The sequence below is a fragment of the Scyliorhinus torazame genome, chromosome 1, assembly GCF_047496885.1.
Source record: "Scyliorhinus torazame isolate Kashiwa2021f chromosome 1, sScyTor2.1, whole genome shotgun sequence".
In the NCBI taxonomy this organism is placed as follows: Eukaryota; Metazoa; Chordata; class Chondrichthyes; order Carcharhiniformes; family Scyliorhinidae; genus Scyliorhinus; species Scyliorhinus torazame.
This window is the reverse complement of record NC_092707.1, coordinates 145,544,165-145,566,356: the sequence shown is the minus strand read 5'-3', so window position 1 is coordinate 145,566,356 and position 22,192 is coordinate 145,544,165. Positions and strand designations below refer to the sequence as shown.

Genomic DNA, 22,192 nt, shown 5'->3' with positions numbered 1-22,192 from the left:
GAAAATTCAGTCATGTGCTAGGTTAGGTAATAATTGAACAATATTGGAATAGTTTAAGGATCTGTTGGTGCACCTGAGCGCCAGACAATTTCACTGAACAGATTCTTGACATTAGTATTGGGGGGGGGGGGGTGAAGAAGATGATGAGAAGTTAACTGCTTAGACAGCTTTGCTATAACTCAAGACACTTTCCCCGTTGTATCTGAGGTTACGTGGTAGACAACTGTTAATAATGATTCTCTTTGAAGGCTAGTGGATCATTAACCAGTTAGCTTGATAATTGGTTTACAGCAATTGTGTCTGGAACACTTGTAATAATAATGTCCAATGGTTAATATTTTAGTTGGTATACACATTATATCAATTTAATAAAAGATTGAACAGAAAAGCATACAATGGGTTATATTTTTATTGAATTCTAGATCCCGTACTGAAAGAATTCATATGTTCATTCTCTTTCTGCAAATATTTTAGAACTATGCATACTCTCTGCTGTAGTGCCTGTGTGTACAATATTTCATCATGATTCGTCATTTCTAAATTATACATTCTGAAACTGGTGAAAGTAAATATATAAAATGAAAATAAAAGTTGACGAATTCTTAATTACCCGACATGGAATATTTAGTAAGTCATTAAACTTTACCTGAAATCAGCTGGACTGAACTGAAAACAGTATTAGTAATCAATACAAAAATCTCTTATTGTTCGATTATCCATAATTTTTTTTAAAAATAGCAATGTTTGGTACTGGTATCAACCAGACCCTTTAATAACAAGGCAACCTCGAAAATTTTAATCTCCATTTTTGTTAAGGACAGCAAGGGGAAAAAAGTAGGCACTTAAAAGTTGATTCTGCCTAACCCACAAATATTGTCTTTTCCTATTATGCAATTCATAAAATTGAATTGTTTAAAAGTTTGATTGCTGAATAGCACTCCAATAATCCACTCATTAAATTGCCCAGTATCACATTACTGCTGGGATTTAAAACTGAATTGCACTTCTGTAATCTACTACCAATATCCCTTCCCACATTATGTAATCTACTATCGCCATCCCCTTCAACATTATGTAAAGATATAAACTTGATCGTTGGCACATTGTGGCTGGAAAAACACTGTCTCTGGCATCAATTTTCAGATGGCTGAAATGAGACAAAAAAAGATTTAAGTAAATTGTAGTTTAACAACGGTCTTTGACACCATTTTAGGTCCTTGATTATCAGCTCCACAGGAATCTTAGTGTATCAGATGCCTTACAGTCAGATACACTGACAGATGAGAATATTGACAAACCATCAAAATTGCAAATCAATAAATATATCACCATACTTTTTTTATATGTACTGAGAAATATTTCCCTTCATGCACATGCAAAGCTTAATTATTTTTACTACAGGCATAGATTTTCTATTGGCATTATTTTGACACCAGCTTTATCTCATTATTCAGTAAAATAATTTCTAAGCATCTACTTAGGTACACAGATAAAGTCAACTCACCAATCTAGTAGGATGTACTTTCGAAATGGGTTAGTGGAAACTTTAACTTTAAAAAAAAATTAATTTGGAGTACCCAATTATGGAGCAATTTAGTGTGGCCAATCCATCTAACTTGCACATCTTTGGGTTGTGGGGGAGGATGTGCAAACTCCACATGGACAGTGACCCAGGGCCGGGATCAAACCCGGGTCCTCAGCGCCGTAGGCAACAGTGCTAACCACTGCGCCACCAACTTTAACTTTTTGTCTCCAAGACACCGCCATATTTGACCACAACATCCCACACAATTTTACTTTTAAAATTAATGTACACAAAGTAAACAAATATATTAGATGTAAATGGCATTATACAGGTACTTCATATTTAAAAACCGAGAACCGTTGCCATAGTTCCCTTTTGAAACTAGGTCATATTGAACAGCAAGCAATCACACGGAAGGGCAGAGAGAAACAATGATAAGATGCAGCAGGTAATCAACTGTAATTGTTATAGGGTGGACCTTCCCAATATCCACATACCAGTTATAATCACACTGGCCAATTTTTTCTTTTCTGTAACTGTTTACCTAGTTTTTAGGCAAATATATTAAGATACCCTTATGTCTGCATCCATTTATCTTTTTCTTCAGTTTATTATGTTTCCCATCTGTTTATTTAACATTGCTCCTGTACAAACTAACATTCATACTCTTGCACAGCTGAGTGATGATTGTTCATATTTTATTTAGAGCGTCTCATTTTACTCCCGAATTCTGATACCATTTCCTAGTTATTTTGTTATCTTTATATGTAAAAGAGAATGTGTTTATTTTTAGGGACTCTTTGTAACAAATTCCACTTTACAACAGCAACTTTGCTTGAAAAGTAGTTTTGAGACACAGATTCCGAAAAATGCTGAATAAGTGAACGTTTTCTTTTTATTACTCTTTTCAAATTGGACCAGAAATAGATCAACAAGTGTCCCAAAGCCATTCTATCCCCCATTACCCAGCCAGCATCAGTAAATAGTATTTTGCTATAGCTGTTCCTAACTCCATGCAATACAAACAAAAAATATTCCATTTCACAATATTCGACTGAAAGCTCTCGTTGCAGAGTTTAATATTTGTTTTGTGAGCTTCAAACAGGAAATCTATTTTTGTATCCGCAGAACCTCATTTTGAAAACCTGCTCTCCCTCTTAAAATGTCAAAATGGGAAGGAAATGTAACAATTTTTTTCCCTAAATTTAAAATACCCAATTCATTTTTTTTCCAATTAAGGGGCAATTTAGCGTGGCCATTCCACCTACCCTGCACACCCGTATGTTGTGGGGGGTGAGACCCACGCAGATACAGGGGGAATATGCAAACCCCACACGGACAGTGACCCGGGTCCGTGGCACCGTGAGGCAGCAGTGCTCACCACTGCACCACCGTGCCAACCTCCGCCTGGAAATTTAACAAGTTACTAAACAAACACAGTTTTTCAATTGCCCATGTAAGCAAAAGGGATTTGAGCTAATAAGGAGTAGAAAATAAGATTTTAATTGCTTTCCTAAGTTTCGCAATAGGCCACAAAACAATTGCTCTGCTTTCCTGCGCTATTAAATTGTAAATTTAAAAGTTAGCACTAAAACCAGCGCCAGAGCACTGGGATAGCCAAGTGAAGCACGAAATATAATAAATCAGACAAAAAGCTGGGTTTGAAATATAAATGATTCATGGTACACCAAAATGCAGAGGCTGAACCAAAAAGGGTCAAGGACAGAGATTAAAATAGAAAAACAGTATGAGCATTCTGATGAAGGAAGATGTTTCAAAATATGAGTAATGTATAAGATCTCAATGCACAACAGAAACCTGAGGATATACAAATGAGAATAAAAATGGATAGTTTATGTATTAAAAAATAATATTGCCCACCAGCAGAGGTTGATACCCTGATAATGATCATTTTTAAAAAGTGACTGCCAGAACCCAGTGAAGTGAATAAAGGTAAATAATATCTGTTACTGCCCAATTAAAAATAACTAATCACGTTCTAGGGATCAGGTGATTACATGCTCCTTCAGGCGACTTTCTGGTCAAGATTCTATCAATTTCCTCGTGAGAATGAAGATAAACAGCAGACAATTGTTTTTAAATAGAGTGACACTTTCACTCACTCGCTGAATCTGCCCTACTAAAGCCTAGCAATATAGAATCATAGAAGTTACAGTGCAGAAGGAGGCCATTCAGTTAATCAAGTCTGCACCGGCCCTGGTAAGAACCCCTCCTTAAGCCCACGCCTCCACGCTGTCCCCGTAACCCCACCTAACCTTTTGGACACGAAGGGGCAATTTATCATGGCCAATCCACCTAACCTGCAGATCTTTAGATTTTGGGAGGAAACCAGTGGACCCAGAGGAAGCCCAAGCAGACACGGGGAGGAAGTGCCACCTCCACACAGACAGTCACCCGAGGCCGGAATTGAACCCAAGTCCCTGGAGCTTTGAGGCAGCAGTGCTAACCACTGTGCCATCATGCAGACAAATTTCCAACCCTGCAATGGTCTGAGGGGGAAAATGTTGTTATAAAGTTTAGGCATCATATAAGACATCTAACCAACACAGCAAGGTTACTGCTCCTGACATGCCACCCATTTTCTATCTGTCAGCAATATTAGTTTGGACAGTTTAAATATCTCATTACAAGTAATCATTTGGTAGTACATCGAGTATTGTTGAAAATAAGAGAGACATTTTTGTCGATGCTTTTCTTCTTGCACTCATCAGAACAGTGGGTACAAATACCAATGTCAGGGGAAACAACAAATTTATACTATGCAAGACAGTGCTGATTGTTGGCAAGTGGATACTGATCAGTAGTGGTGTTATGAAGAATGCACCAGTTGATGGTGACTGACAGTTAACTGCCGAGCATGGTTTGAAATTTAACCAGGCAGCTCGACTGATTGGTCATGTTATTGCCGAGGTATGAACCAGTACATGGCTGTCACTTATTTTGTTTAGCTGAAACAGGTGTAATGTGTGTACATGTTCTTTCTGCCTCAAAGAACAGGGCCCTGTGTAGCTTACCGTACACACAAATGTGCCACACTGCGAGCCGTACCGACAATCTTAAATTGGTTGTCAACGTAATTTTTAGCATACTGAGGATTATTTAGCAAATGTTGTCCAATGGCGTAATCACATCTAATGTTGGACACTATTTTAGGTTTTGCAAACACAGGCTGGTTGGATATGGTCTGTACCTTTCCCATTGTGAACAGCGGAAGTTGTTTGATACGATCTGCCAGTCTTTGGGATGTACTGACTACATACATGGCGCCCAGAAAACTGAAATTCATACACCACATTACTCATTTACGTAATAGACAGAATAGTCTTTTGGCTTCACAGCAGCTTGTTTGTGGCAAAAACAACTGGTGGTGCTTCTGCACTTCAGCAGCATGAAACCACTAGTTACATCTTTGCTCAAACCTTTGTGATACCTTGCCCTTCCAGGGTAATCGGAGGTAAACAGGGGACATATCAGGACCATTCATGAGTTTGCGCGATATACAATGCAGAATTATCTGATCAGGGTAGCCATTATCCTGCCTTCGACATACCCAATTTGAGGTTCGACTTGTCAACCAATCAGCATTGTCTTTTAATACGGTATAAATTTGATTCCCCTACTGCTTGTGAACTGCCTGATGAGTACAAGATAAAAATCTTCGACAAAAATGGCCTTTTTCAGTAATATCTCATTTTGAACCTGAGCTTTTCTGCAACAAAGACCAACAAAAACTATTTCAGCATATATGATCAAGAATCACAACCTAATCAAATCATTTTGTTGATTCTGAAAGAAACACAGCTTTTAATTAACCAGACATTGAAAGAGATGCACAGATTAGGAAGTAGACAGAGTGCACATACAAGGTTGCATATAAAAATCACTATTAACAAGTTGACTAGGTTTGACCAACAGAATGCAATAGAGTACAAGGAAAGTACAAAATATTGGAGTTAGCATTTCCCATTCCAATATTCCTAAATTTTATCTCTTAGTTTTGTCAGATGGGGATTAGTTACTTATCTCAGGATAAGGGTAAGAATGGAATAAATGGAAGAAAGCAGGTACCTTAATGATCGATGATAGCGCTTCTGAATGTCCGAAAGTAACATTAGAACTAATGATGGAAATACATCAAGTGAGGACATAAACAGAATTATCCCCAGATAAAGATAATTGCTCAATTTATAATTAGAAATAGTTACATGATTGCTGCAAGGATGAAGTCAATTAATAATAATAATCTTTATTGTCACAAGTAGGCTAACATTGCAATTAGGTTACTGCGAAAAGCCCCAAGTCGCCACATTCCGGCGCCTGTTCGGGTACACAGAGGGAGAATTCAGACTGTCCAAATTACCTAACAGCACATCTTTCGGGACTAGCGGGAGGAAACTGGAGCACCTGGAGGAAACCCACGCAGGCACGGGGAGAACGTGCAGATTCCGCAAAGACAGTGACCCAGCCGGAAATCGAACCAGGGGCGCGGGTGCTGTGAAGCCACAGTGCTACCATGATTTCAAAATTCAATCACATGTCAAAGTTACCTTTATCATGAGGCATTTAAATACTGCAGCACAAGCTTCATTGGTTCACTTTTATTTTGACTCTTACAAAGCAGAGCAGAGCAAAATTCTCAAAAGATCCTGTATACAGGAAAATATAATATTCTCAGTTTTTGAAACAGGATACATTAGTTAGTATAGCAGAACTTTAGATTTTAGGGACAGACTCCCCAAATGCAGTTACGGTTGCAATTTTTCTCCTTTTGACCTTCCAACATCAGATACAATTTAACAATCGTAGCTGGACACTATTTTCAGTTGTACAGTAAAATACGATACTACGAAGATGAGAAAACTATTTTGGGATGTTAGTGTCTGGAAGACCCTAGACCCTCAGAACTGGGCACTAAAAGCAATCTAATGGCATTGGTACTCCATAAAAATAAAAATCTGAGATTTAGCATAATGTACCCCGTAGATTAGTTCTTACAAATATTTAATTACTCCAAGTTACTAAAACAAAAATGGGAGGGAAGGAGGAAGGCAAGTTTTCTTTTAAAGAAGCAAAACATAGAAAAAGCTAAAAATACATTAAACAGCCAACAAATTTATCCAAAATGTAAATAGTTTGCAGTCTCCAGTTACGCTGTCTGACCAGCTTTATTGCTCTATCTTTATTTTGGTTTCATTTATTTGTCATTTTGTATTTTGCTTTTACTATTCTAATTCCTTTAAAAGAAAATAGTATGTGCAAATAAATTCATTACTGTTGACAATCATGCAGTCCTTGAAGACAGTTTGAGAGGGAGATCATCCAGGAAGTTCCAGTAAGGATGAAGACAGAAAGGTCATCGCGCTCAGGACAGACCAAGCCTCCACTTCTCAGCTAAAGAAAATCCAATACAAGTTATTTCACTGATTCTATTAGGCTGCAATACTCACAAGTAAAATATCTGACTACTATGCTACTAACAGAAGATCTGAACCAGAGAGAATGACTTAACACCTTACGTTTGGCATTTGTGGGGGTGTTTTTTATGGAAACTTTAAAAAATAAATTTAGAGTACCCAATCATTTATTTTTCCAATTATGGGGCAATTTAGCATATCCAATTCATCTTTTGGGTTGTGGGGCGAGACCCAAGCAAACACTGGGGGAATGCGCAAAATCCACAGACAGTGGAGGGACGGGATCAAACCCGGGTCCTCATTGCTGTGAGGCAGCGGATAGGAACTTCGATCACAATCCCAATACTCTGGTTCAAGGTCTTACTGGGCTTGATGTCAGAGAGAAAAAAAATCATAAAATGTGGCAAATTTGTTTTGGATGGGAAGTTAGGGTATCTTTGCTGTGATACACGAATGGCCCAACTTCACCAATGGTTTGGCCAGCTGCCTTTCATTGTAGCTTTTTCAAAAATTTACAGGTTCACACATACAAAATATTTCCTTCCTGACCAGATTTTTAAATTTTTTTTAGAATACCCAATTCATTTTTCCAATTAAGGGGTAATTTAGTGTGGCCAATCCACCTACCCTGTACATCTTTGGGTTGTGGGGATGAAACCCACGCAAACACAGGGAGAATGTGCAAACTCCACACGACAGACAGTGACGGGATCGAACCTCTGATCTCGATGCTGAGAGGCAGCAATACCAACTATTGTGCCACCAAGCTGCCCATCTTCCTGACCAGAATTAAACAAATGTAGAGACAGATGCAGTTACCAGTAAGGTTTGTTACAAAACAGCAATGGCCACCCATTAGGCCAACTTATTGAACTTTGGAGGGTTGAAAGACGCATGTTGCAGATTAGAGACCTGCGTCATTGTGGATAATCACATGCAGGATCCACTTATGCTAGATTTCCGCTCACACGGCTGCCTACGAGGACTCCACTCCATTAGATTCAATTCTGTTGCATTTGATCTGACCATGCCACCTTTCATACCAGTGGCTGATATTCTTCTTCAATTGGGGATTTCCCTCCACCATAGGTGACAAGATCCTCAACGATGACCTTTCCTTTCACTCCTTCCTCTACCAACTTGCACTTTTCTCATTCGATGCTCAAGATGCGGACTCCTCGAGATTGGGGAGACTAGTTTGTGAGACTAATTTGCAGAACATCTGTCTTCAGTTCATGAGGATGATCCTGAGCAACCAGTTGCCAGTCATTTAAATTCTCCACTGCACTCTGATCTCTCTCTCTTGCTTCCTTCAGCCTCCTGTATTTCCAAAATTCAGTATACAAACAGCACCTCATCTTTCCATTGGACATTTTATGGCCTTCTGGATTCATCACAAAGTTTGACAATTTCAGGTCATAACCTCTGCCCCCCAATATTTCAGACAGCATCTGTTGGTAATAATTCTGCCTTTCCCATTTACATCTCAAGCCCCATTTCTCATTTCTTTATTTTCCCCATTACCACATGTTTTTACTTACCACTATCACTCCTTTTTTCATTTAACTCTCCTGCCTTCCACCTTAACAAAGGTCTTCCCTTTTATTCTATTCCCCACCCCCACCTTTGTACTTGCTTAAAACTTGCTAATTCTCTATTTTTATCTAATTTTGACAAAAGGTAAATCAACCTGAAACATTAACTCTGATTCTCTCTCCACTGATGCTGTCTAACCTGTGAGTATTCCCAGCATTTTATGTTCTTATTCCAGGGTTTTGTTTACAATAAAAATGTAAACAATCATACTCCAATTGGAAATCCAACTGTCTAACTTAAATGGACACCTCATACAATGCAAAACCAAAATAGTCTGCCATAGCGTTCCCAACTTGCCAAGAGAGTCAAAATTTAATTGGAAATATAAAGTTCAAAATACACTTGAAAATATTCAATAGATTCTGAAGGAGCTACCAAAAAGATCAATAGTCCTTTAATTCTATCATCGGTAGCATGATCACCAGTCTTTTAAATCCATCATGGGTAGCATGCCATGAGCCAGTCAAGATCCAGTCTGCTCAGTATAAACAGAGGCACAATTACATGTTCATAGATAGCTCCATAATGAATCTTAGAACTCTAGCTTGAACAAAGACTTTCCAAATATTGACTGGAAAATATATAGTTCGAGTACAATAGATGGGTTGTTTTTTGTACAGTGTGTGCAGGAGGGTTTCCTGAAACAATATGTTGACAGGCCAACAAGAGGCGAGGCCACGTTGGATTTGGTTTTGGGTAATGAACCAGGCCAGGTGTTGGATTTGGAGGTAGGAGAGCACTTTGGGGACAGTGACCACAATTCGGTGACGTTTACGTTAAGGATGGAAAGGGATAAGTATACACCGCAGGGCAAGAGTTATAGCTGGGGGAAGGGCAATTATGATGCCATTAGACGTGACTTGGGGGGGATAAGGTGGAGAAGTAGGCTGCAAGTGTTGGGCACACTGGATAAGTGGGGCTTGTTCAAGGATCAGCTACTGCGTGTTCTTGATAAGTATGTACCGGTCAGACAGGGAGGAAGGCGTCGAGCGAGGGAACCGTGGTTTACCAAGGAAGTGCAATCTCTTGTTAAGAGGAAGAAGGCGGCCTATGTGAAGATGAAGTGTGAAGTTTCGGTTGGGGCGATGGATAGTTACAAGGTAGCGAGGAAGGATCTAAAGAGAGAGCTAAGACGAGCAAGGAGGGGACATGAGAAGTATTTGGCAGGAAGGATCAAGGAAAACCCAAAAGTTTTCTATAGGTATGTCAGGAATAAGCGAATGACTAGGGAAAGAGTAGGACCAGTCAAGGACAGGGATGGGAAATTGTGTGTGGAGTCTGAAGAGATAGGCAAGATACTAAATGAATATTTTTCGTCAGTATTCACTCAGGAAAAAGATAATGTTGTGGAGGAGAATGCTGAGCCCCAGGCTAATAGAATAGATGGCATTGAGGTACGTAGGGAAGAGGTGTTGGCAATTCTGGACAGGCTGAAAATAGATAAGTCCCCGGGACCTGATGGGATTTATCCTAGGATTCTATGGGAGGCCAGGGAAGAGATTGCTGGACCTTTGGCTTTGATTTTTATGTCATCATTGGCTACAGGAATAGTGCCAGAGGACTGGAGGACAGCAAATGTGGTCCCTTTGTTCAAAAAGGGGAGCAGAGACAACCCCGGCAACTATAGACCGGTGAGCCTCACGTCTGTAGTGGGTAAAGTCTTGGAGGGGATTATAAGGGACAAGATTTATAATCATCTAGATAGGAATAATATGATCAGGGATAGTCAGCATGGCTTTGTGAAGGGTAGGTCATGCCTCACAAACCTTATTGAGTTCTTTGAGAAGGTGACTGAACAGGTAGACGAGGGTAGAGCAGTTGATGTGGTGTATATGGATTTCAGCAAAGCGTTTGATAAGGTTCCCCACGGTAGGCTATTGCAAAAAATACGGAGGCTGGGGATTGAGGGTGATTTAGAGATGTGGATCAGAAATTGGCTAGCTGAAAGAAGACAGAGGGTGGTGGTTGATGGGAAATGTTCAGAATGGAGTTCAGTCACAAGTGGAGTACCACAAGGATCTGTTCTGTGGCCGTTGCTGTTTGTCATTTTTATCAATGACCTAGAGGAAGGTGCAGAAGGGTGGGTGAGTAAATTTGCAGACGATACTAAAGTCGGTGGTGTTGTCGATAGTGTGGAAGGATGTAGCAGGTTACAGAGGGATATAGATAAGCTGCAGAGCTGGGCTGAGAGGTGGCAAATGGAGTTTAATGTAGAGAAGTGTGAGGTGATTCACTTTGGAAGGAATAACAGGAATGCGGAATATTTGGCTAATGGTAAAGTTCTTGAAAGTGTGGATGAGCAGAGGGATCTAGGTGTCCATGTACATAGATCCCTGAAAGTTGCCACCCAGGTTGATAGGGTTGTGAAGAAGGCCTATGGAGTGTTGGCCTTTATTGGTAGAGGGATTGAGTTCCGGAGTCGGGAGGTCATGTTGCAGCTGTACAGAACTCTGGTCCGGCCGCATTTGGAGTATTGCGTACAGTTCTGGTCACCGCATTATAGGAAGGACGTGGAGGCTTTGGAGCGGGTGCAGAGGAGATTTACCAGGATGTTGCCTGGTATGGAGGGAAAATCTTATGAGGAAAGGCTGACGGACTTGAGGTTGTTTTCGTTGGAGAGAAGAAGGTTAAGAGGAGACTTAATAGAGGCATACAAAATGATCAGGGGGTTGGATAGGGTGGACAGTGAGAGCCTTCTCCCGCGGATGGATATGGCTGGCACGAGGGGACATAACTTTAAACCGAGGGGTAATAGATATAGGACAGAGGTCAGAGGTAGGTTCTTTACGCAAAGAGTAGTGAGGCCGTGGAATGCCCTACCTGCTACAGTAGTGAACTCGCCAACATTGAGGGCATTTAAAAGTTTATTGGATAAACATATGGATGATAATGGCATAGTGTAGGTTAGATGGCTTTTGTTTCGGTGCAACATCGTGGGCCGAAGGGCCTGTACTGCGCTGTATTGTTAAAAAAAAAAAAAGACCCCTCCAAAGATTGGGAAAAGAGTGAGCATCCCACTTTTCTTGCTGTAATCTAAATAGTCTTCATTTTAAACTTAGATTTACTTCAGAGCTGCTTCAATATAATTCATAGCATTTTGCATTGTGAAGAACAAAGATTTATTCTTTCCACATTTTTTTTGCAACTACATGATCTACTTTATGCCATACACATTTATAATGCTGCATAGTTACTATCCGAGGACTCTTCAAAAACAAACCCTCAACAGTAATTCATACTCCATCCATTTAGTTACTATAAAAGGATTATTTTTCTGATCAGTGTATTATGCTCACTTTGTGGGCCACCAGTTATCCATAATTCTCAAAAGCAAAATGTTTAAGGACAGAGAAACATGAGATGGGTATGCTGAAGAATAGGCATAAATATTCAATAAAAGCCCTTGACAAAGAAAGAATATTAGTTTGCAGTATGACAGATTTCTCAATCATTTAGGTACATTATTTAAAGTGAGAGAGATTTGATAAATTGTAAACAGACAAAATAGTCAAATCGTGAGAAGAATGAGTCATAAAAGGGAACAGCTCAGCGTTGAGAAATTCTGTACCTGTGAGATAGCCCGAGCAGAAAATAGAAAAAGAGAAAAGTGTCATAATTTTGACAGGATATGATTAAAATGATGATTTTATACATTTAAAATTTACTGAGCTAAATTTCTCTCAAAATATGCATGGTTCTACTTAATAATGCAGCATTTAGCAGTATTTTTCCCACAGATCGACTCACTTTACTTTATCTGTAACATTTAGGGTAAGAAAATTGAAGAGTTACCCATTTTCAACTGAAAGTTAGAAGATGCCATAACGCAAGACAAAGTTCAAACCATTTGTGCTCTGAATATATCAAATGGATTGATTACTGTAAAAGAGTCCCCACTCCATCATTTACTTCTTTAAAAAAAAAAAAGTTTTTCCTTTTAATCACATATATGTTCAATGTGAATGATTAGGTTGATATGACAACATAAGCCGAACGTAATGCTGGCAATTGCATTTGGCTGGCGAGAACATGGCTTGATAGATTATATTCAGGAATCATATAGAATTTACAGAGCAGAAGGAGGCTATTTGGTCCATCGAGTCTACACCGGCCCCTGAAAGAGCACCCTATCTAAGTCCACCCCTCCAACCAGCAACCCTACCTAACTTTTGGACGCTACAGGGCAATTTAGCATGACCAATCCACCTAATCTGAGAGCAAATCAGTTTAGCTACTTTGTAACTATATATGCATTAAGATTGTGACTCATTTACACAATTTAGTGTACCAACTGAAAAATACAGTTTGATTTGGAACTGGTTGGGAATTGAACAACTGGTAAATGAAGTTATTTTATTTATTTTATTTTAACCTCAGAAAAATGTTGGGACATATTAAAATAACAGCAACAGGTCAAAATAAGTCTGTAACAACAACCAGACTTGCTGAGGTATCAGATGCCATCTGTAGCACTTATTTGCAGAAGAAACTTATTGGTTTGAAAATCTTGCAATAATAAAGCTAAAGTCAGGGGAATGAATTATCAGCTATCCAAATTATATGTAAGCAAATGTCTTGGTCACGTTGCCCAGAATAAAATGTAATATTCTCGATTACAATCTACCTGTCAAAAATGAAATGTATTAAATTTGTCACCATTAGTAATGGATTAAACAAATATAACCAGGTCCTTACATGCAGCTCCACTGAATGCAGCTAGAATAGTAGAGTAAACAACATCAGGAGGCTGTGTGGCATCAACAGCTGTATGCAGGCCTTTCTTTTGGTAATAAGAAATCAGAGGTTTGGTTTGGGTATGGTAAGCAGCAAGACGCGATTTTAATGTTTCCTCATTATCATCGGAGCGTTTTATCAAAGGTTCACCGGTTACCTTAGAATAGAAACATAAAAATGCAAATGAGACAGAAGAAACCACTTGACTTAAAATAACAATTCTAATTTACAACCTCTAATGTATAATTTGGACTACGTTTGGGGTGTAAGAGAGGAAATATCACCTTTCTTTCACAATCCGCGGGTCATTAAAATAAATATTTACAAAGGTAAAGAAATTGGGTCAAAGGCCCAAGAATAGGTTCAGAGGATGACCAAGAACATTAAAACCTGATTTAAAAATCCTTAGTCAACACAGAAGGGTCTCTTAAAGCATAGACATGAGACAGTCATGATTGAACTATTAATGATAATTGAACTAAATTGTATGGATCTGGATGCAAACAAAATAAATTAGTGAGAATGAGGGAATTGTGTATAAGCATTAGGAGGTTTATCTTTTCCCAGAGAATTACTTACTTTTGTTGTTAGAGTGGGGAATGCAATTTTAAAAATTTCAAGGGGAGAAGACAAAGTCTCTGGAGAAGATTGCTAATGGGATGTTGAGCAATACTCAAGGGCTCCCCTGGAGCCCATTTTTGATCGTCTTCAAAGGTTACGTAGGAATTTTCCAGAGTTCCTTTTTTGGTTTAATTGATTAGGTGGCAGGGGAGACATTTTGGGATCATGTTCCTTAGCTACAATACCGACAAACAGCATCAGCAGTGTGTACCATCAACAAGATGCACTGCAGGAACTCACCAAGGCTCCTTAGACAGGAGGCCATGTTGTTGACCATCCAACCTGAGTCACAGGACCAAGATGCTTTCTACAAAGTCTGAATTAACATATTGGTAGTGAAATCCAGATCACCTACAGCTACCCAAGTCACAGGACCAAGATGTTTTCTACAAAGTCTGAATCCTCAACATATTGGTAGTGAAATCCAGACCACCTACAGCTACCAATAGTAAGGGCTCAATAAGTTCCATCTTTTGATGTATTTTGTTAAGAACCCTGCTGACGTTACCTGCAAGTGTCTCAAAACCCTGTGGGATAGCTTGAAACACTTCCTTACATTATTCCAAACAAATACACACCACAAGAACCACAATGTCCAACTCGGTGAGGAACCAGTCCAGTCTTGTGTAAACAACCGATAGAAATTGGCTTTCTAGTTAACTATAGATGATATAGGTAAAAGGTTTAATTGAGAACTCATTAAGAGTAATTAACTAAATCATATTAACCATGAGAGGGAGGAAAGCCGAATAGCTGGGAACATTTTGCAAATTGCTTGAGACTTGCTAGAGACTGAAGGAACAGTGACGTCAGCTGGCTGAAAGGCCCCAGTGTGAAAGAACAGGCAGTTCCGTTTCTATGGTAACAACCAATCTAGGGTGATAAGTCCTAGCGAAGAATGTGTTTTTCTCAAGCAATGCTATGGGAAAATTTATACCAATATATTTAAATACATATCTCTCTTAAATTGATGGACACACAGGCCAAATTGAGTGAATTATAAATTAGTTGAAGCCAATTACAGCTGTAAAGAAGGCGAGTACTTAAGATAATAATCTCCTTAAGAATCACTTGTCGGGATGGAAAAATCCATTCCGGAATCAATCAATCTATCTCTTTTTGAAACCTATTTTCTTTGCTTGCTTTTGCTAAAATCGCCATCCTTCTTTTGTTTAAATCACCCAGTCATTTTATACTGTGTATTATGATTTGAAGAATTACCACGATTTGTAATTGAATGAAAACTCAACTACTGTATTCGCTAAAGACAATTAATCTGACCTAATCGTGCATTGACAAATAAAGTTTACCAGTGGCACAAGCTGACAAATAAAGTTCAACTGAACTTTGCCAAAAAGCACAGACTTGACCTCTGTTATTTGGGAACTAAGAAGGGATAACAGATATCCAAGGTTCTGAATAGACACAGAGATCCATTAACAACTAATAGAATGTTTATTAAAATAAGAGAAATAAACACAATAATAGAGAATGGCACAGGTAGCACAGTGGTTAGCACTATGGCTTTACAGCACCAGGGTCCCAGGTGCGATTCCCGGCTTGGGTCACTGTCTGTGCAGAGTCTGCATGCTCTCCCAGTGTCTGTGTGGGTTTCCTCCGGGTGCTCCGGTTTCCTCCCACAGGTCCCGAAAGACGTGCTATTAGGTAATTTAGACATTCTGAATTCTCCCTCGGTGTACCCGAACAGGTGCCAGAATGTGGCGACGGGGGCTTTTCACAGTAACTTCATTGCAGTGTTAATGTAAGCCTATTTGTGACAATAAAGATTATTTATGACCATGATTCTCATCACAGTTCAATTCATTACACAATGTCAAAAAATGTTTGAGGCATTGGATACTGCAACCGCTACGGACCCTGACAATATTCCCGAGATTTGTGCTCCAGAACTCACCGCGCACTGAGACAAGTTGTTCCAGTGCACCTACCATTGGCATCTACCCGGTAATGTGGAAAATTGCCCACATCTGTCTTGTCCACAAGAAACAGAACTAATCCACTTGGCCAATTACCATTCCATCAGTCTACCTTCGATCATCAGCAGAGTGATATAGGGGTCACCAACAGTGTTATCTAGTGGCACTTGCTTAGCAATAACCTGCTCATTGATGGTCAATTTGGATTCAGCCAGGATCACTCAGCTCCTGACCTCATTACAGACTTGGTTCAAATATGGACAAAAGAACTTAACACGAAAGGGAAAGCGAGTGTGATTGGCCTTGACATCAAGGCATCATTTTTTATTTTTTTTAAAATTTAGAGCACCCAATTTAGCGTGGCCAATCCACCTATCCTGTAAATCTTTGGGTTGTGGGGCGAAACCCACACAAACATGGGGAGAATGTGCAAACTCCACATGGACAGTGACCCAGAGCCGGGATTGAACCTGGGACCTCGGCACTGTGATGCAGCAGTGCTAACCACTATGCACCATGCTGCCCTCTCAAGGCATCATTTGACCAAGTGTAGCATCAAGGATGAAAAGGGATTGGAGAAGCTGCAAAAAGGATTAAAGAGAATGCTCCCAGGGAGGAGGAACTACAGTTACATTGAGAAATGCTGGGACTGTTCTCCTTCCGGAAAAGAAGGTTGAGAGATTTAATAGAGGTGTTCAAAATCATGAGTGGCATAGACAGAGTGGATAGTCAGAGACTTTTTCCCAGGGTAGAGGGGACAATTACAAGGGTGCATAGGTTTAAGATGCGAAGGGCAAGGTTCGAGGAGATGTACGAGGCAAGTTTTTTATTTTATTTTTTTAAACAGAGGGTAGTGGGTGCCTGGAACTCGCTGCCGGAGGAGGTGGTGGAAGCAGGGACGATAGTGACGTTTAAGGGGCATCTTGACAAACACATGAACAGGATAGGAATAGTGGGATTACGGACCCCGGATAATGTAGAAGATTTTAGTTTAGAAGGGCAGCATGGTCGGCACTGGCTCGGAGGGCCAAAGGGCCTGATCCTGTGCTATACTTTTCTTTGTTCTTTGTTTGTTTTGCTTGATAAATGACTTTCTACGGTCGGAACTGGAGATTGACTGCTTCAGCATCTGAGGAGTCCATGTCCAAATGCAGTAAGACCTAGATCCAGGCTTGGGTTCATAAATGGCAAGTTACATTCATGGCAAGTTACATTCATGCCACGATACATTCGTGCCACATAAGGGGCAGGCAATGACCATCCCCAACAAGAGGAAATCCAACTATTGCCCCATGACATTCAATGACACTACCAATGCTGAATTCCTCAACATTCTGGGGGTTACCATTGACCAGACACTGAACTGGCCATATAAATGCTGTGACTACAAGAGCAGGTCAGAGACGAGGAATCCTGTGGCGGGTAATTCACCTGACTCCCCAAATCCTGTCCACCAGTTATGAAGTCATTCACCAAGGCCACTTGTCCAGATGAGTGCAGCTCCAGCAACACTTAAAATGCTTGACAAAGTCCAGGTCAAAAAAGCTTGACAAAATCCGGGACAAAGAAGCTTGCTTGATTGGCACCCCTTCGACAAATATTCATTCTCTCCCTCACCAACACACAGTGGCACCAGTGTGTACCATCTATAAAATGCACGGTGGAAACTCACCAAGGCTCCTTAGGCATCGCTTTCCAAACTCGCAGCCACTGCCATCTAGAACGACAAGGACAGCAGAAATATGGGAACACCACCACCTGGAAGCTCCCCTCCAAGCACTCACCATCTGTCCTGGAAATATATCACCATACCTTCATGGTCGCTGGGTCAAAATCCTGGAACACTCTCCCTAACAGCGCTGTGTGTACTTATGCCACAGGGACTGCAGCAATTCAAAAATGTAGCTCACCACCACGTACTCAAAAGAAATTAGGGATGGGCAATAAACGCTAGTCTCAAAAACATGCTCAGACAGTTTTGCAGGATAGTACTAATTATACTTACTAACTAACTAATCTAGTAGATCCTCTTGTTATGGGCCAGGGTTTAGAGAACCCCAAAGTGTATCATGGAGTTCACCGGACCCACAACTTTTAATAGATTGTGGTATGGGGAGCACACAGCCCACTCTACAGGTGTGGTACAGCAGAAATGGAAAAGTTTTTTTTTTTTTTTAAAAAGCAAAACAATGTTTATTCTATGAACTCAAGTTCACCCTTTTAAAACATAGTGAACATCTTAGCAACCATTAATTCAAATACAACCCCCAAAGAATACAACACTAAGTAATCCTTTAAGCTTTTCTTTTAACATCCATAAGACTTAAAACACCTTTTACCAGAAGCACATTAGGTTTACATTCACTACTGAGAACATTTATAATTCTGAATTCACCAAATGATCAAGAGATAGTCTTTTCATGGCAGAGAGATCAACAGTACACCTGCTCTGTCTGGCTTCATCTCCAACACTGAAAATGAAACTAAAACACACCCTGCAGCAAACAGCCTAAAACAAAAGTAAAAAGCTGACAGACAGCCCATCTCCACCCACTCTCTGACATCACTGCAGTAGTAAACACCCATTTCTTTAAGGTATTCTCACTACAGATATTTATATACACACCCATTCATAAACACCCATTTCTTAAAGGTACTCTCACATGACACACTTCCTTTTCCCAGCCACCTTTCATCTTCTAATGAGGTGGTGTGGGCTTGGTGCAGCAAGGATTGAATAGTTATGGGTATTGTGGCCTCAACGTTTGTCTAAAACATTGGTTTGATAACTGTTAGGAAGACATAAATTGATCCTTGATCCCTATCTTTTTTGCCTAGATCTGAATTCATGCATTTCTGGAACTTCCTCATTGCAATCAAAATGGGAAAGGGACTACTAAATCCAATAATCTTTTCAATAAGAAACAAATCTTTCTGCAAACTGTTACAGCAGAGCATTTCTAGAAAGACCATGTGCGTTTCTTGAGATTTCTTCATGTCGTCAATTGCAGCTAGGTTCCAATTTCTGCACCCAGTACTGGGTTAATTAGAGGATGCCCATCTTCATTTTAGCTTTTACCAGCTAATTCACAAACTATTCCCATAAGCAAACACTTGCTCATTACAAACTGAAGTGTGACCATCTCTGCTATTGCAATGTCGCTCAGGGTTGAAAAGAAACTCACATTACCAGAACTGTTAAAAGTCCTCATATTCTTCAAGTTTTAATAGAAGAAATCAAATATTCCGATCAGACCATGAGAATTGGGCTATAAACTAAAAGTCAAGTTTAGTAGCCAAATGTCAGTACAGCAGATGGAATCTGCTCACAGGCTTTTAACTTGCATCACCCTTGGTACAAAAATAGCAGGGTATAATAGTTAATTTTCAATATTGTACCCAAAGCATCATAATATTTCAATCACCAGAACCCTACACGAGTTGCTCTGGAAGATGTTTGGGAACAAAGGGGGTTATAATCATCAGCATTCATATTTGCAATATTTCACACTGAAGTTACTGATGTGAGATATTTAGATTTAGTCTAGTGTTCATTGCCAAGGGAAAGAAGAAAAGAAAAAAGAGGTGCAGGGAGTTCCTTCTAATCTCTCAGGTAAAGGTGTAATGATAGCCATACATTGTGGATGTGGTATCGCTCGTAGAGGATTTTTAATCAGTTCAGATTGTGTGTATTAAGGCATCCTTGATTTTTAAAAAAAGTATGGAGTGGGGAGTGCCAATCTACCCACTTGAACACCCATGGAGGTTCTCAATGAGGGGGAATTGGAGTTATTTAAGTGGTACATCATGAGAAATACACAAATGCATAAAGACAATTTAAATTTGATAAATATATACACCAGTACCCAAGTACCATAAAACACCTGAAACAGCAGGAATTTATATGTTAATTGTAGGTGAGTCAGAAGCCAACTGAGGTAGCTACACCCACAAATGTTAAAGGAATTATTATTTCTTTATTTGAAGATCTGTTTGTTTTTTTAAGACATGTTGAGTCTGTAGAATGATAAAAACTGCCCTTTGGAAGAAATGCCATACTCTTGTTTTTACACCAGTAAGATACAAACGTAAAGTTTGAGTTTTGAGGAATACTTAAATACTTACCATAGTAGTTAAATACAAAGTAGTTAAATACAAGTAGTTAAATACTTACCATAGAACCATAGAATTCACAGTGCAGAAGGAGGCCATTCGGCCCATCAGGTCTGCACAAGCCCTTGGAAACAACACCCTATTTAAGCCTCCATCCTATCCCCATAACCCAGCAACCCCTCCCAACCTTTTGGACACGAACGGGCAACTTAGCATGTAGAAGCCACCTAACCTGCACAGTTTTGGACAGCTAATTTGGAATTATTCTTGTTGATTAACCAAAGATCATGTAAAACTTACGATAATTCCTAATACATACATCATCTTCCATTGGTGTTTTGGGTGGGTTGTACAGTTCATGGTAACTGCGTCCACTGGCCTGGTGAATCAATCTGTTAAAAAAAAAAGGTTGCAACAGTACTTACCTCAAAATTCAATGCAGTACTCAATGCAGTTAGTATTTGGTACTACCATTAAAAAAACACAATCATTTTCACTGGAGAATAAATGTTCCACATCAGTGCATTTAACTGTCAGGAAACATTAAGTAAGCCTACAGTATCAACACTATCAAGTTCTGTAGTTAAACAGGGATTTTACACTAAATAAGGCAAAATGGTGGGGAGGGTGAATTCAAGTCCCCTCCTGAGTTGGACCGAGCCCGCCACACACTCAGCAGTGGCCTCATTCTGAGGATCCACTGCTTGCGGTAGTGAAGTTTCATAGCCTCAAAGAGAAAGAGCGGGTTCAGAGATGGGCAAGTGTGCATCATGGTTTCAAATGGGAAAGGCCACGCCATCAGGTTTTACCAAGACGTGGGAGCTGAGCTGGCAAAGAGGAAGACTGCATGCAAACAATATGCATCCTGTACAATAGTGAGTCGGATTCGGTGTGGGTGAACCCGGCGGGGCTAAGAGTGACTTCAGGGAAAGGACCATTTATTTGATGCATAGGGTGGCATGGTGGCACAGTGGTTAGCACTGCTGCCTCACAGCACCAAGGACCTGGGCTCACTTCCACCCTGGGTGACTGTGTGGAGTTTGCACTTTCTCCCTGTGACTGCATAGATTGCCCCTGGGTGCTCCGGTTTAGTCTCTCAGTGCAAAGATGTGACGGTTAGGTGGATTGACCATGCTAAATTAGCCCTTAATGTCCAAAAAGGGTAGATGGGGTTGCTGAGTTACGGGGATAGGACGAGGCTAGGACCTAGGTAGGGTGCTTTATCAGAGGGTCGGTGCAGACTCGATTGGCCAAATGGCCTCCTACTGTACTGTAGTGATTCGATGAGAGACCGACTCCTTTGTAAGGAAACAGGGTTATGCGCAGTGTGATTTAATTTTTGGGTTGTTAGGGACGATCATGTTGAATTGTTTGTTATTTTTTGTTTGTTATTTACAAGACAGAAGGAGGACAATTCAGGCCACCGTGTCTGCACCAGCTCCCAAAAGAGCAACCTAGCTAGTCCCATTCCCCAGCCTGATCTCCACAGCCCTCTAAATTAATCACTTTCAAAAATATATTCAGCTCTCTTTTGAAACTTCCTATGGAATCCACCTCCACCACTCTCCCAGGCAGCGCATTCCAAAACCCAACAACTCTCCGAGTAAAGAGGTTTCTCCTCACCTCACTCCTAGCCCTCTTGCTGACCATCTTGAAATTGTGACCCCCTAGTCACTGACATAACAAGTGGAAACAGAATATCCTTCTTTATCCTGGCAAAATTGTTCAGAATTTTGAACACCTCAATAAAGGTCATCCTCTTGATCTTCTCTGCTCCAAGGAGAACAAGCCCAATTTTGCCAATCTTTCCTTGCATCTAAAATTCCTCAATCCTGGTATCATTCTAGTAAATCTCCTCCGCACTCTCTCCAGGGCTTTAACATCCTTCCTTAAATAAGGTGCCCAGAACGAACACACTGCTCCAAATGTGGTCTGACCAATGATTTGTAGAGGTGTAGCATCACTTCCTTGCTTTAATACTCTATGCCTTTATTTATAAACCCAAGGATGCTATTAAGCTTTCTTAATAACTGTTTGAACTTGCCTGGCCACCTTCAGAGAATTATATACTTGAACCCAGAGGTCCTGCTTCTGTACCATTGAGCCTATATTGTCTCCCGATGTTTATTCTACCAAAATGCATTACCTCACATTTTGCTGCATTGAAGTTCATCTGCCAGGTCTCTGCCCATTTGGCCAACTTGTCAATGTACCTCTGAAGTCATTCAGGG

General features: G+C 40.1%; 1 protein-coding gene across 1 annotated transcript in view; it reads right to left on the bottom strand.

Annotated features, from left to right (window-relative positions):
- Positions 1 to 395: 395 nt before the first annotated feature.
- The window catches only part of ak2 (adenylate kinase 2), a 50,020-nt gene continuing 28,223 nt past the window's right edge, over positions 396 to 22,192 (bottom strand). The window contains 3 exon segments of the mRNA XM_072500960.1: positions 396 to 1,147; positions 13,252 to 13,447; positions 20,281 to 20,353. Coding sequence (XP_072357061.1) covers positions 1,140 to 1,147; positions 13,252 to 13,447; positions 20,281 to 20,353 — 277 coding nt within the window. The 3' untranslated portion in view covers positions 396 to 1,139.